Source organism: Labeo rohita, chromosome 22 (assembly GCF_022985175.1).
Source record: "Labeo rohita strain BAU-BD-2019 chromosome 22, IGBB_LRoh.1.0, whole genome shotgun sequence".
In the NCBI taxonomy this organism is placed as follows: Eukaryota; Metazoa; Chordata; class Actinopteri; order Cypriniformes; family Cyprinidae; genus Labeo; species Labeo rohita.
The window spans coordinates 38,597,192-38,613,182 of NC_066890.1; the positions used below are offsets into that span (position 1 = coordinate 38,597,192).

The following is a 15,991-nucleotide window of genomic DNA, read 5'->3' on the forward strand; positions in this document are numbered from 1 at the left end:
CTTGTAAAAAATGGGTGTATAATGAGTGTTTGTAGCGAACTGATAAGTTGGTTATTAAGAAAAGATTATCAGTATTCTGCAGTTACAATCTGTGTAAGGTGTATGATTTTAGGATTATTTAGGGTTTTATGGCAATATTTGTCTATGTGTATGGATGTTTTATAAAAAATTAACATGAAATTGCTGATCTTTCACATTTTGGATGTGAAAATAGATGTGGTGGGTTTTACCAGAATTGCCTCAAGCAAGCAGAGGAGGAGACTGAACATCGGATATTTACATGACCGTTTGTTATTTACAACTGAAGAACATAAACGGTGAGAGATTTTAGAGCATTTACTTTATAGACAGTTTAGACACTCAATACGTTTATACATTCTTAAACATAAAATCTGGGCTTGTTACCTAGATGCCTAACAAATTATTTTAAGTGGAATCAACAAATTGTTTTTTACAGTGTGTGAGTTTCGTACATTTCAAGTTCAAAAAATGAAAACCACCTAAATGCAAGGAAAGTTTTGGTAAAGAAAAGGAAATAAATGAATGAACGTTGCTGTTGAACTTTGTTGTAAAATATTGAGGTCCATGTTTTGATAAAATGTATACCTTGTTTTAAAGTCATTCTGCATAAACAGTCAATGTGTGCTTGTTGAACGAAAAGTAATACTAAGGACGCTTGTCAAGTAAAATAGAGTTTGGCCTTAATGCCCCTTATACAATATAAAAATCTTGCTTCTCTCACTTATAAAACAATAACTGTTGTACTTTTTACTTTATGCAGTCACTGCATTTTCACTGTTTCTCTGTTCTTCCTTGTGCTCATGCTATACATACTATACATTCCAAGTTTTAATATAATGAATATTTATAATCAAAGTGGTGAGACACAGCATCTTATAGAATGGCTGTATTGGAGATCTGTCTTGCAGTCTGCTGGGTTGTCAGATCATCATTTGAGCTCTTACAGATTACTGTGAGAAAATAGAGGGAAATAAGTGTTTTTTTTTTTTCTGTGAGAAAATAAAAGTGTTGATAAGGGCTACAGTAAATACAGTGAAATCTAATGGAGGTAGAAGGAATACTTAGAGAATAATTTAAAACTAGAGTAGAATGTTCAGCTGCAAACATTACTTTTCACTTCTCACTAGGTCTCCTTTCTTCACTCCAACTCATATACAGTGAATCTATTATTTTGGTCTTAATTTCATTCATATTTCATTATTTCATTTCATTTATTGAAAAGGAGAGCAATTGCAAGTACATTTTGTGTCACATTTGCAGGAATGTAATATGAAGATTGTACAAAGTTACATTTATTTTCACTAAAACTTAATTCAATGAAGTCACAAGCTTTTCCACTTTTATCCAAATGGCATTCTTCCTTGTGATCATTCTGTACCAAGTTATATAATTATTTTGTTCGTCATCTTAGAGTGGTGAAACACAGCATCACATGAAATGGCTGTATCAGAGATATGTCGTACAGCAACTGCAATCTGTTGCATTTTCAGATCATCATTTTTGTGTATAACATTTTCTGCTCCATCAGATTGCTGTAAGAAAATAGAGAAACAATAAAAAAAAAACCCTCAAGGGAACAGCGTTGATGAGAGCTACACACAGTGAAAACTAAAGGAATAAGAATAATTGGATAATAAGAGTATTTTTGTATTTTTCTATTAATTTCAAATTGAATCTCAAATGGTGGCAAGAAGAAAAAATCATTTTGAACTTCTTATGACATTATTTTACACCAAGATCAACACTAACCTCCTTGTCTTGCTTGTCTGCAGTTTGTTTTGCAATAGATCATCACACCTACAATCACGACCAAAAACACTAAAATAAGTGGTATCAGCAGTACAGTGTGTGAATGTTGGTAGAGTTCTGTAAATGACAAAGACAAATTTGAAATTAGTATTAGGCCTATCTGGGTCATTTCAGAACCAAACACAAGTCATGTGGAAATGTATTTAAATATGTTGATATCTGCAAATGTAAGCTGCATCTTAAAATATTTTATCTGTGATGTTCATGCTGTCTTATGAGTCTTATTTATAATCATTATACAATGTAAGTGATTCACACAAACTTAAACATCATCAATTAAAACAAAACAAAACAAAACAAAACAAAAAAACAAATAAATTAATTTAAAAAAATCACATGGCTGCACAAAAACCTGCACATGGTTGACAGTGTTGACTGATGTCCAGATGTTGAGTCTGGTTGCTAAGGGGATTGTTGATCACACAGCTGTAGGTGTTTTTATCCTGATATTCCACCTCCAGAGGTAGAGAGAGACTGATACTGAGATCAGACACACTGATGCTGGACAATAAACTGTTTCCTTTGTACCAGGAGAGAGTCACATCACTCACATTCACCACTGAACACAGCAATGAACAATTCTGATTTGATGAAAAACCTTGTAAAGAATTACTGGTGATGACAGGAACAGGCAAAGAACCTGGAAAACACACACACACACACACACACACACATTTATATAAACTACAACAATAATTAATTAGTCCGATTTACAACTTGCTTACCGTAGACAATAGCACCAAAACATTTGAATGCTTCTATTTTTCCGCTTCTGGTGTTGGTAAATTCGTAATGTCCAGTGTCTTTTGTGCTGGTGTTCCTGATGGTGAGAGTTCCAGTCCGACGATCAAGCTTAAATCTTTCTCCGAATCTCTCATTATCACATGTAATTGTATTCTCATTGCGGACTGTAGCTACACATTTTACATTTCCAAATCTCCACTGTATCATATCATCCACCTGTAGTTCAGAAGAATTAGTGTAAAAAGTCACAGAATCTCCCTCCATTACTGAAGATTTCTTGGTAAATCTCGGACCTGCAGAACACACAATTACAGTCGAAACTGTTACAATGCTTGTAAATAGTCTTTGTGGAAGTCCTTTACTTTATTGGAGAGTCACTCTGTAAGTCACTCTACTTACATGTTCTGGTTAAGATTTGTGGCACTTCCACCAGAAGCAAAATAATAATACTGTAACCTACAATGTTCAAAAGACAGTGTTTAATCTGACATCATTGGAAAGCATTTTTTTTTTTTTTTACAGTTTTGCAACCCATGAATGAAGACGTGCTGAAGGAAATCAGACTACGAGTTGAAGATAAAGAGACTAGGGGACATTCTAAAACACTTAACTTGAAAAACACTTAACGTACATAAACAACGACCAGGGAAACTCAAATTTTTGTCAAACGTTACTCATAATAAACACTCACTGTCAAAAGAACGAGCTCTTATGCAGCGTATAAAGTGAATAATATCACGTTAAGCGTTCTTCCCCGTAGAAGTCCGTTATAAGGAAACAGCTTAACGTGGATGCATCGACGAACTGAGAACATTGTAATTTTGTTCAGTTTAATTTTGTAATGATCTACGTGATCCAAGCAAACAGGGTCAAGGCCCCCAAACAATGGGACAACAGAGCGTTCATCGTCAAGTTTATTGATTCTGAGTGTTTGGATCATAACACGCTGCACACGTGCGGTCGACAGTCCAATACAGACAAAAATATTTTCTGTGCTGTCTAGAGACAGTCAGGGTTTATTTAGAGGTTTTACCGAAACACGGCACTGGAACAACGAGAGCAACCAAATAAAAGGTTTTTATTTCAGAACTACGACCCCCATATCGACATCAAAGCTGGCAGGTAAAAGACTGCTGTTGCATCAGCTCTCTAACCCCTGCAAGCAATTACAGGCCACACCCCATTTCTTTTGTAACCAATAACAGACTTTCAACATTAACAGCCAATTAGAGTTTACTAGCAGCTGAACTTGAAAATTCCCTAAAACTAACAAAGTATTCTTGTAATCTAAACCAACCAAAACTCTTGCTCTTGGTGAACAAACACCACATTTTCCTATACAAACTTTCACTTTGAAATAAAGATTGCGATCCTGAAAATGAGCGTCCAGCGGAGCACATCGCTTCTGACAAGCGAGTATATTGTTTCTTTCTTTCCCTTAGAACAATTTGGTTTTGCTATACTAAACGTGCAGTGACCATGGGTTTGGGTCAGATTGAGCACAATTTTACTACAAATACCACTGTATGGTGGTTGTGGTGAGTGTTTAAGTATATGTTAGTATTTTATGCCTATGAGTTATGCACGTGTGCTACTGGTATTGTACTCTGCACAATATATGCTAACAATCATTTACTTTTTTTTTTTTTTTAGGAATGTGGCTGCATTACCGGTTCAGTGTGCTTTAAAGCAGTGCATGGTGAAAGACAGGACACATGGACAGGATTATAGTGTGTACTATTTACTTTGTAAATAAATTGCAAATAAAACATCTGTTTTTTTTTTGGTTTTTTTAATCTCCTAATATTCTTTCTCATCTCCACCTTGATAGGCCCATTAGGGGGTTGGATCTTTATATGCCCAGGTGTGAAGCACATCAATATTTACGGCCATTGACACTCCCTCACATATGGCCTTTCCACAACAAAAAGTCTCTAACAAAAGTTAAATCACTATATTGTTTTGTCATATAACTTCTGTGTTATTTGCAGGTGTTGGTTCCACCTTAAGTACACAAAATCAGCTGTTCAGTTAGTTATTGCTTGGACTGATTTTCATAAATGCATTATGTGTTCTCGCCAATTCAGTTAATATGGAATTTAAGTATAAACAAAAGGTAATTTATTTATTTATTTATTTTTGTGACAAAAGTTTATGTAAACTTGCAGATCTGTTAAACCTTAAAAAAACAATATGTATATTTCTCACACGTTTTATCTGTCACTTGCTTACTTACTGAAATTTGAGTTTAGTCTTGGTTCATCCCAGGGGCAGATCTAGAAAATAATTTTAGGGGTGGCAAAAGGGTGGCCTGTGGTCTATGATGGGTGGCAACACCAAAGCAAGCCCCCATGCATAGTTTTTGGGGATTTATGACATACTCAGTTGTGTTCACAAATACTGCATTATCATTAAGTAATCATCTATACTGTTTTTCATGAAAAATAAATAACATTTCAATGTCCATCATGGCACCAAGTCAATAAACAATATAAACAGGCTGTAAATAATAAACTTCAACAGGTTATAAAGGTTTCTGAGCTTCTATCACTAAAGAAGACATGCAATTCTATTAAATTAAATTCTATTAAATTACTAACAGAGGTGGGAATGTCTGTAATCACTCATAACACACTATCATCCATATACTCTAGCAACACCCCAGCAACTGCATAGCAACAGCCTAGCAACCACCCAGAATATTCTAGCAACCAACTAGCAACACTTAAGCAAACATCTAGGACATCAAATTCACCAAACTATTTATGTTAAATATGTTTATGTTAAACATGACTTTAAGACAAACCAGCATAAATTTATTTTTCAAATGTTTCAATCTAGTTATTACAGGTATTCTTAAATTATTACACACAGTTCAAATACAACAATGACTCTCCTGCCCAGTGAACACTTGTGAAATCAATAACACTAGCAAAAAACTCTCATTAGAAATTATTTTGCAGCTCTATTTGTCTATTACAGTATACAACATAAATTAAATTACATATTGCTAATTCAGCAATTAACTTTTTCAGCAATCATTTTACTACTGTAAAGTAATCTTGCAGCAGAGGAAAAGCTATTCAAAATTCCAATACTATAGCAGTTTCAGTTTCTTGGTCTCCTGACACAAGACTAGTTATATCTAGTCATTTTTCAGTTCTGCAAAAATGCTGTAGTCTACACACACACACACACACAAATGCTTACAAATAAAGTTTGATAGTCACACTTTTGAAGGTGTACAACATGTACTACAATTTACTGTACATATAGAATAGTGAAATTTCCACCATCTAATGTACTGGTACTGTACTATAATTAGTAAGTACTTACACTGTAAGTGTAAGTACAATACCCATGTAAATGATTTGTTCATTTCTCTCCTCTCTCCATTGCTGAATGTAGAGATTCTGATTGGTGTGTCATCAGGTTTGCTACTTAATGTTTAACTTACTCAGTATTAAACTTTTTGAGAAATGTGTCCTTGTTTTTAGCACTGAATGAATGGTTTAGAAATATGAGCCAACTAAAAAAAAACTGGAATACGACCAGATGCTTACCTAACTCTGCTATTAGTTTCCGTGAACGGCATCTTCTTATTTGAATTCATGCTATTATTGCATCGTCGTATACGGCATGAAGGCCTAAATCCATGATGAAAGTGGAACGAGCGGTCAGAGAATCGGATCAAATTACTCGATGAATCTCACACACATCCAGAAGGGATCATATTTTTCAGAGGACTTTTGAGTTAGCTGAGAAGTAGTAATTATCTGATTCACGAACAAATGTAAAACAATTCGTTAGTGAACTGGGCCACGCCTGTATTTTTGACTCAAAAAGAGACGGTTTATAAGAGTAATTTGTTAATGAAGTCGAATACACTGGGCGCGTTGCGAGAGTGAGAAAACTGCCTCACTAAGAGAAAAGAGAGAAAACTGCCTCACTGTCACAACCCTACTGCAAAGTGGGAGAGGCAGGCACGTTCCCAGCTACGTCGTTTGCCTAATAAATGACAATATCATTATCAAAAAAAAAAAAAAAAAAGTTGGTATAATAACAGGTGGTAACTGGTGGTATAATAAACTTGTTAAGAACTGTGTATAGGTACATAGTTTTGTGAGGATTTGAACTGAAAATGAAACTTACAAACTGGTTAACACCCTTTCTTGATTGCCAACGGCTACAAACTACAACGTGAAAGCGCAAGGCTGATGCTAGCAGATTCAGATTCACACATCTATGAGTGAGGTAGTTTCATTACAGTTGCACACCATACTCCTAGAATCTGTTTGCATAATCTATGGGCGTCGAAATGAAAGCGCGCGGGTTGTGTGCATCCGGCGATAGACCACGCATTTACAGGAGGAAACAAAACAAAACAAAAAAAAGGGTATAGGCCATGGCTAGATAGACATTTGAGAATACATCGCTTGTATTTGAGAATACATTGCTTGTCTTACACGAGAAAAATAATTTGCGTGGTGCCACCCTGGGCACCTGCCCAATTGCCCATATGGTTAATCCGCCTATGGTCCCTACTTAGCATTAACGTTAAGATTCAGAGCTGTTAGAAGTTGTGCTGTTTTGATTAGTAGCTTGCTTCATAGGCTATTCAGTTCAGTGTAGCAACACTGAAGCCAGGAGTTAGCAACTTCTTTCAGTTTCATTTCTTAACATACTTTTATTTTCAGGCAGGGCTGCGTGTAGTCACATATAAAGTCTGACACTTTTTAACACTTTTAACACTTTTTAAGCACGATGGCTTTGGAGTGAATTTACCGCAGATATATTACAACTAAAATGACAGAAATGTGGTTTTCCCCGGTCGGTGTTAAGGTACCTTAAGCTATAACGGACTTCTCCGGGGGGAGAACGCTTAACGTTATATTATTCACTTTATATGCTGAATAAGCGCTCGTTCTTTTTGACAGCAGCAAGTGTTTATTATAAGTAAAATTTGACACAAGTTTGTTTTTTTTTTTCCGGTCGTTGTTGAGGTACGTTAAACCACGTTAAGCTGTTTCCTTATAACGGACTTCTATGGGGGAGAAAACGCGTAACGTGATATTATTCACTTTATCTGTGGAATAAGGGCTCGTTCTTTTGACAATAGTTAGTGTTTACTACAAGTAAGGTTAGAGAGAAATTTGGGCTTTTCCTGGTCGTTGTTTAGGTACATTAAGCCACTTTAAGCGTTTTTCACCTTAAGCGTTTTAGAATGTCCGGGACTAGGATTATTGTCAGTTGTAAAAACAAAACCACGTAGTACTCACCTTGCACACGCAGTAGATTCAAACTGAACAAAAAATTCAAATTCATATTATTCATTATTCATATAAATTCATATTCTGCATCATTCAAAAGTCGTTTAATCACAAAATAGTCCCCAGTGAAAAATGTGAAGTGATCTGCACGCCCATCGAAAACACGTGACATGCCTCATTGCTTCCGTCCAAAAAACACAACACGTTTTTTTCACGTTGTGAAAAGGTTGTAATAACGTTTTTTTTTTCGATTTATTTAATACCCCAGCAAAACACAAAACGTTTTTACAACTTTTCACAACGTTGTATTTTGGTTGCAATTAGGTAATGTTGTAGTACAACGTTTTAAAAACGTTGTAAAAACGTTTTTTCTTTTTAATTAAAAAAATGTAACCAAAATAAAACGTTTTAGAAACGTTGTAAAGATACCAACTTGGAACGTTTTCTTTAAGTAGTCAAAAAACGTAAATATCACGTTCGTCTACAACGAAAATGAAACCAGACCAAACTACAACTTTCGGGGAACGTTTTATTCAGATGTTAAAATAACGTAATATAGACGTTGGAATAAAACGTTTTAAAAACGTCATGAAAGTAGCCAAATACAACTTTGCAAAAACTACATTCTTAAAAGTACTAGGACTTAAAAGGACAAAAGTAATATGTGAATTCTTACTTTCAGTTGTATTTGCTCATTTAATAATATCACGTTCGTCTACTACAAAAATGAAACCAACAATGTGAAAGCACTGAATAATCTCTACATACATACATTTTTCAAAATCTCAGGTATTCCAGTACTATAAAATATTATTGATTAAACAACAATAGCCATTATAAACTGTATGTATTATATATTATTTGAACAAGTTCTAAATTGGATGCCATATACCCATAATTTGTGCTAATAAATCTCATTAGTTGTAGTGCAAACGAGCAATAAGACTGCAGTGTGATTATTATTATAACTGCAAGAAAATAATTTGTAACTAGCTGAAATTGAATATATTTTACAAATGAATTTTTTTTTTCTTTTTTTTTTTCTCCTGTTAAAATAAGCATTGAAATTTCTTTGACTTTGTACTCCTATTCAAATGTGCCAGTCATTGCACAATTTTCTACAAAATGTTGTACTTTATTTGAAAAGCATTTTGTTTTATTGGTATATTTTTATGCATGTGTCTTGTTTATTGGGTTATTTTTTATTTTTTGTGAACTACCCATATTACATTACTTTTTATATTTTGTAAATAAATACGATGACTGACAATTTTTTGTGTTGTAAAAATTAGGCCTACATGTTAACCTGGGCTTATAAAACAGACGAGGTCAATAATTATAATATGACCGTGTGGTGAACCTATGACCCGAACCATTTAAACACGGTCTCCATGTTATGTACACATATCTATCATTTTGTAACCAAGCAATACCCAGACTACACCACTGAGGTTTACCACCCATGGAACTAGCTTAAACACAGCAACACAAGTTCCTTGTTGATAAAAAGGGAACAGAGACGTGACCTTCAAGTTCAACAATTTTATTGACAATAAAATATCTCCACTTGAATAAGACCAACTTTATTATACATTTATAGTTTTCTTTAAAAGAAAGTCACAACTTAATAAAATTAAATAAAATCCAGCTATTAAAATCATGGCCCATCATTTCATAGCGATCAGGGTTACCAGGCCTGCAGGAAGGGAAAAATAGAGAAGAGCCTCAGGGCCACAGACCCCAAACCTAGAAACACACACCACACGTGCCCAAATATACAGATCATCGACAATGAAAAAGGTGTAGTAAATAATGCAAATAACTCTACGCTCAATGCTACACTCTACTCATGCAGTGCAGGAAATTTCACACCATCATGCAGTGAAAGGGAGTAGACCCAGATGAGCCCAGAGGAAAGCACTCCTATGCAGGCTGGTTCCTATAACACAACAAAATGGGTTAAAACTTATATCAGCAAATCCCAGCGGTTGGCATCAAATACACTAAATTAGTAACAAAACCAAACCAAAAGTACAGAAATACAAACTCAACACATCACAATACGTTTAAATCGAAGCAAATCATAGACAAAACAGCAGGGCCTAAATATCTGAAGTCCATATGATAGAGCTCTACAAGAAAAGATCTCTGCCGTAATCCAAAAGTGGAACGTAACTTTGATAGAGGGGAATCGAACCGCTGCGTAACAGCTCGTTGCTCTAGGCTATACACAGAGTCCACAACTCCGAAAATAACTGCATTAATGGCTCACGTACTCACACTCTCATACAGAGGATAACCTTCCTGCGATTAACAAAATAAACAATATAAGACAAGACATCTTTACCTAAGCTTTATTACAGCATCAGAACAAAGACCACACTCATACCTTATCACAGCGTTCCACCGTCACGACACCGGAAATAGACAATGGGAATCACAACATCAGAAATTTACACAATCTACCGTTTGCGTTATTTATAGGGGGAAATAAAGGCATATGCCCCGCCCAACACCATCATTATTTTGCACTCTGTCACACTTACAAGTAAAATTTTGGTTTTATTATTTGTCTCCTTCAAAAATTGCTCTTGAGACATTTTATGTTTATCCCCATATTGTTAGATGAAATTTATGCCCTTGGACATTCTAATTCTAAGAATATGGATATTTTGTTGTTAGCACTTTGCAGAGAGCAAATCATTACCGACAGAAGTACAAAAACAAACTACAAGCCACCAAGTTTCTAATTACCCTTTCACACGTGAGTTTAAAATATTCTAGCTGAGCCCCCAGGGTGAGTTGTTGTAGGCGACCATTATAGGCCCTTTTCACACGACGTCACGCAACTTCCGTTCTGACTCAAAGCAGTGTATGTTTACTTCCGCCGCCAGCATAACGCTACGCTATGGAGTTTACTCAGTCCCTTCAACACCTGCCAGAAATACATCTGGATGATGTACATCGTCTTGCAGACAAATTTTCACTCACCACACGTTCCAAACTTGATAAAGGATACAAATTCTTCATTGAGCAGTACCTGTTTGCATATGAAGGTAAGCATTTTGTATTGTCCCACCCAACTTACGTTAGCGGAGGAGTTAGGATAACGGTAACGTTAGCTGCTAGTTGTTAGCTTTCTCTTCTGCAGTGAAAGTCCATATTCTTGATTAATTTACTGTAATACAGACCTGCAAACTCTTGTTGCAATCATGTTTATTACTGATATTATTACTTTGCTATAGATTGTGTATTGTTAGATAAAAGTCAGTAACGCATTCATGGTTAATGTTGTGCCCTTTCACCAAAACATTGCATTGGAATAGTTTCGAATGTAGTTGTCGATGAGGTGACAGTGAGAGGGCGCTGTCACAGGTCCATGAGGAAAAATGAGGAGGCTCGTCATCTTCAGGTTTTTCTGATTTTCATGTTCTGCTGCGGTTGCAGACTTTGCAGTATCCCACAAAGTTCCATTGTGGTTCAGTGTGTTTCTCAGCCTGGTGTCAATGAGTGTGTGGCGCCAAACTCTAGAGGACAATCTTACATTTAAAAACAGAAGAGGGTTGTTAGGGGACATTAAAGGCTGATAAATATTCTGTGTTATAAGTTATAAAAAGTTGGTGTTCAAAGTGCATAGACTTGCTTCAATCCTTAAGTTTGTTCAATTACTCCAAATAAATGTAAAATTGTTGTGAGCAAAGACTTATTTTCATGTTTCTATTTTCAGGTTACATTTCATGCGAAAGAGGTTCCTGTGGTAGTGAAATGCATGTCATGTACCTGCTCTGCTGGGAAAGCACTGTGCAACCACATTGTGGCATTATTGTTTCAAAGTGCTCACTACTGTACCATGGGATTCAAGACCGTGCCATTGCCACTGTCATGCACCAGCTCTCTGCAGACCTGGCACCGGCCTAGGACACATGTAATATTTTAACATTCATTACATTTAATGATGTTGGACTAGAATTTTGTAATGACATTTGTCAATTAAAAATTTCTCATCAATATATTACAGGGAATTGCTCCTGAGGCAACAAATGACATGGTAGTGCGTAAACCAGTACCAAAGACTAAGGATCATGCCCGAACTGGAGTGAAATGTACACTGTACAGAGCATATGGTGGTAAGTCTGAATGAACACATGTCCAAATATTTTAATGTATAATAGAACATTGATTAGTATCTTTTCCCTTTAAGCCTTCAGTTGATATCTTCTGCAAATTATGAACATTTCTTAATATGTAAGGGTTTGGGGCAGCTCAAAACATTTTCATGTGTATTTATAGAGAGGTGATATGTGTTGGTGTCTGCTAAAATATGAAAGGTCAGGTGACAATGATATGTACATTTAACTTGACATATCTCACTTTTTTGTCAGGGCCTCTTCCAGATCCTCACATCATTGCCAGTGCTGAGAAACTTCAAGACAAACGCCCACAGCCAGGCATTTGCAAATTGCTGCACGGGCTCGAGGCCCTTAATTTTGTGGACTCTAAATGTGGCCCTGTGCCATTTGGGTCTTTGCTCTCTTACCAGTGCCCTCCTGAGATAAGTAGAGACATTATTAAACACCCTGGTGCCCCTGGATTTCCTCAGTTGCCTTTAGAAGGTTACAATTTTAAATTTAATTTCCAATTTGAGCCCAACTACAAGCAACAATGCCACTTAGAGAGCCTTAAGGTGTCAAGGGAGATGTCTGCTGCAATTGAGGAAGAAACACGACTGCAGTCAGAATGCCAGCTGTGGACCCAGGTACGCAAACCCCGACTTACAGCCAGCAGATTTGGTGAAATATGCCATGTCCGTGGAGAGTCTACTGCAAAATCCTTGGCTGCTCGCATTCTGAGAGGAACTCCTCAGACAGCTGCTATGAAAAGAGGGCTGGACCTGGAACCTGACATACTGAGGCAATATTCAGAGTTTTGTGATGTCTCTGTGATGCAGTGTGGGGTCATCATCCACCCTGATGCACCTCACCTTGCAGCCAGCCCTGATGCCAAAGTGTTCAACCCCAGAGAAACACCGCCATTTGGGTTGGCAGAGGTAAAGAGTTGTGATGTTGAAGATGTTGCTCAAGTTAAACACCTGATCACAGTTCGAGGCCAGGCCTGCCTCAAGAAAAACCACAAATATTATCATCAGGTTCAAGGCCAGCTGGCATTAAGCGGACTTCAGTGGTGTGATTTTATAACAGACACCCACACTGACTTCACAGTTGAAAGAGTATTTAGGGATGAGGAGATCATCAACTCAATGCGACAGAAGCTGGATTATTTTTATCACAACATCTACATGGATGCATTATTACGTTGAGGCAGAATTTTCAAATGTAAATAGTTCTATGTACATCTGTGATGCATGTAATTCCTGTTGTAAATACTTTTTCAATTTACAACTTAAGTCAATGTTGCATTGTATGTAAATATTTATGGGCTTTATAGTCTGTCTTTGCCACTTTTTGCTTATGTTCCATGGTTGCAAGGAACTGCTTCCAATCTTGTTTGTAGCTTTGAGCTGCTATGGAAGCTTTTTATTAGTTTAATTCACCTCACTTATATGCTATTACCAAATATGTAAATAAAAAATTGACAAGTTTTAAAAATATTGTTGTTCTTTTAATGGTTAAGGTGTAAATGCATTTTACTCTGGATAAACTTTTTACAGAATGCTTCACAACATTGTTTATTAATAACATATACAAATCCCTATGTTCATAGAAAAGATAGTAAATGTAACAAATTTACAAATATTTAACAAAGCACTTGTATTTACAGTATATCTACACAGTGTCAAATTTAAAAATATATTACATAGCACTTATATTTGCAGTATATCTACACAGTGTCAAACAGCTAAAAGTACTGAAGAATTAGTCTCACCCAAGAAAGGAAACACTTCAGACGGGTTTGTCCCCTTTGATATCAAGAGGTCCCTGATAGTTTGAGAGTACGCAACAGATGGCCCACAGCTGATTGACTGAACCTGCCATAGAAAGAGGAACAAGCCCATCCCAAATGTGGTACTCCTTCACCCTGCGTATCACCCTCTCAACTAAAATTCTCAGACGGGCAATAGCCTGTGTTTTCTGGGTGTCCTCTGTGCTGAGCTGATTTGATGTTTTCAGTGGAGGGATGATGAGGGTTGCCCCCACCTGTGACAGCATCTTCTCAATTTGGAACCCCTTGTCAGCCATTACTCCGTCTTCTGGTTGAAGTAACTGCAAGATCTGTGATTGGCGAGTTATTTCTATATCGGAGATGGAGCCTGTGTACAATTTAGATACAAATGTGATAACCCCACATGGGGCAATGCCAATTAGACCTTTAAAGGTGGTGTGGTTTTTATAGTTGGAAAATGTTTCCGACTGTAGTAAGAGAGAAGATGCTGTTTCACAACGGATCTCGGTGCAGTCTATTATCGCTCTCACCTGAGGGCAGTAGAGCTTGAACTTGTCAGGCATTGTGGCCTGCACTTGCTCTCTCGTCATCCACAATGGTAGCGAGCCAAGAACCTGGTAAAGGTAGCTTGTCCATGTTAAGATGATGCGACTAACCGTAGACAAGCTGACCTCGAAGATGGATGACAGGGTTTTCTCCAGAAGCCCAGCTGCAACACGACAGAGAAACATGAACAGTTCATCAATGAGCGGAAGTTTTCGCTGAGGGCTCGGTGTCTCTTGTGCTGTTCGCTGTGCCTTGGACCAGTACAAAAGCCTTGAAGCAGAAGGGTAAACTGACTCCCAAAACACAGTGAAGACCTCCTTTGAGCTGAACCTAGTGTAATAACGAAAGTCCTCATCTGTGACACAGAACTTGAAAATCAGAGGCTGCTGCTGCTTAACTGTCAGCTGCTGGATTTCACGTTCTAGTGACAAAACCTGAAGCTCCAACTCTTGAATTCTCCTTGTGGCAGCATCCAGTTTACCTTTCAAGCAAGAAAAAACATACACCTTAATGTTTATCATTGAGTCATATACTAGTTTTCACTTCGTCTTCATTATTGGATGTTATTTGTTAGTGAGCTTGACAGTAATTCTTGGCTTTTATGAAATGAGGAGACTACAATAACTAAGATTACAATGTAATTTCTGTAATGGTTCTCAATCATCCAAATCATTATCATATTGTGTGGTATTCTTCAGAGTAACTGAGTTTCCTGTAAAGGCATTTTACAGTAAGCACAGCTGCTCTGCCGACGAACCCTATAGTTACAAAGTAATTTATTGCCACATAGAAAAACCTGTTAATCTGTTTTTGAATTACTAACCAGGAGAAGGATGGTAGGCATAGTCATGATCTTTTGCTACTCCACCCACAGGCAGTGCCTCCTCTGTGAAGTCTCCTACAGGCATCTCCTGAGACTCATCTAGGACTGCAGCCCTAAAATGCTTCCTTGCTCTCTGGTAAACCGGCTGTCGAGCTTGTGAGGCTCTTCCTAGAGATGTGAAATAGATACACATAAATGTCAATATGGATATTTAGTAATCATTTCTCAGAACCCAAAAAGTATGTATAATACCACCACAAATGCAATTATAACAAATGGCAATTTTAATGCCAACAGGATGATTTATTATAGTTTTTATATGGACTAATAAGCTGTATAAAAAAAAAAAAAAAAAAAAAAAAAAAAAAGTACACACTTTTTTTTCCTTAGTTTATTTCATACAAGCATATTTGTATGTAAACTGTAAATAATGTAATAAATTATGATTTATTGTTATTTTAAAGTACTACCAGGCTTAATAGTGTCCTACCTTTACCCCAGTCATTCCAGGGGAATCTAGACGGCGTTGCTCCTTTCTTAATCCTGGTTCGTCCACTGGCTGATGTACTTATATCCTCTGGGGTAAAGTGCTGACTCCACACGTAGGTGCTCCCACAGAGTATTTTAAAACTTGGTCCCTCGTCTCTTTTGATCGCCCTAACCCAACAGGCACGTATTTCAGCGTCCACTGGAAAATCGTGGAAACTTAAATAGGGAAATTTATGTTTGTTGTTTGAACAACAAGGAACACTACAATAGCATCTACAAGATGACTGTGCCATGCTTATTGTATGGGAAACTGTTGAAAAATGAAAACAGGAAGAAATAAATGATAAATCACATCAGCATATGGAAATGGTTTGACATTTAGCTTTGA

At 36.7% G+C, this 15,991-nt stretch overlaps 2 protein-coding genes across 11 annotated transcripts in view; both read right to left on the bottom strand.

Moving 5' to 3' along the window:
• LOC127153924 (CD48 antigen) overlaps nucleotides 1-15,991 on the bottom strand; it is a 95,788-nt gene that overhangs the window by 68,025 nt on the left and 11,772 nt on the right. The window lies entirely within an intron of this gene.
• On the bottom strand, nucleotides 364-8,006 carry LOC127153928 (SLAM family member 5). Of its 4 annotated transcripts, XM_051095246.1 has the most exons (7): nucleotides 6,727-7,542; nucleotides 6,138-6,350; nucleotides 2,974-3,030; nucleotides 2,556-2,867; nucleotides 2,183-2,470; nucleotides 1,771-1,887; nucleotides 366-1,553 (listed from the first exon to the last, which is right to left on the bottom strand). In XM_051095246.1, exons 4-7 carry the CDS (start codon nucleotides 2,836-2,838, stop codon nucleotides 1,546-1,548), a joined length of 696 nt encoding a protein of 231 aa, XP_050951203.1. In that variant the 5' UTR covers nucleotides 2,839-2,867; nucleotides 2,974-3,030; nucleotides 6,138-6,350; nucleotides 6,727-7,542; the 3' UTR covers nucleotides 366-1,545. The 4 variants fall into 4 exon arrangements, with proteins under 4 accessions (XP_050951201.1, XP_050951203.1, XP_050951202.1 ...); XM_051095245.1 differs by lacking the exon at nucleotides 6,727-7,542 and having other exon boundaries at nucleotides 6,138-6,560; XM_051095243.1 differs by lacking the exons at nucleotides 6,138-6,350; nucleotides 6,727-7,542 and adding an exon at nucleotides 7,854-8,006 and having other exon boundaries at nucleotides 368-1,553.

Bases quoted from the DNA above. Each gene is read 5' to 3' on its own strand.
- LOC127153928 (XM_051095243.1), bottom strand. From the start codon at position 7,908: ATGAATAATATGAATTTGAATTTTTTGTTCAGTTTGAATCTACTGCGT. The intron at 3,031-7,853 runs GTGAGTACTACG...TGAACATTGTAG, and splicing joins GAATCTACTGCGTGTGCAAG to GTTACAGTATTATTATTTTG. The intron at 2,471-2,555 runs GTAAGCAAGTTG...TGTGTTTTCCAG, and splicing joins TTTTGGTGCTATTGTCTACG to GTTCTTTGCCTGTTCCTGTC.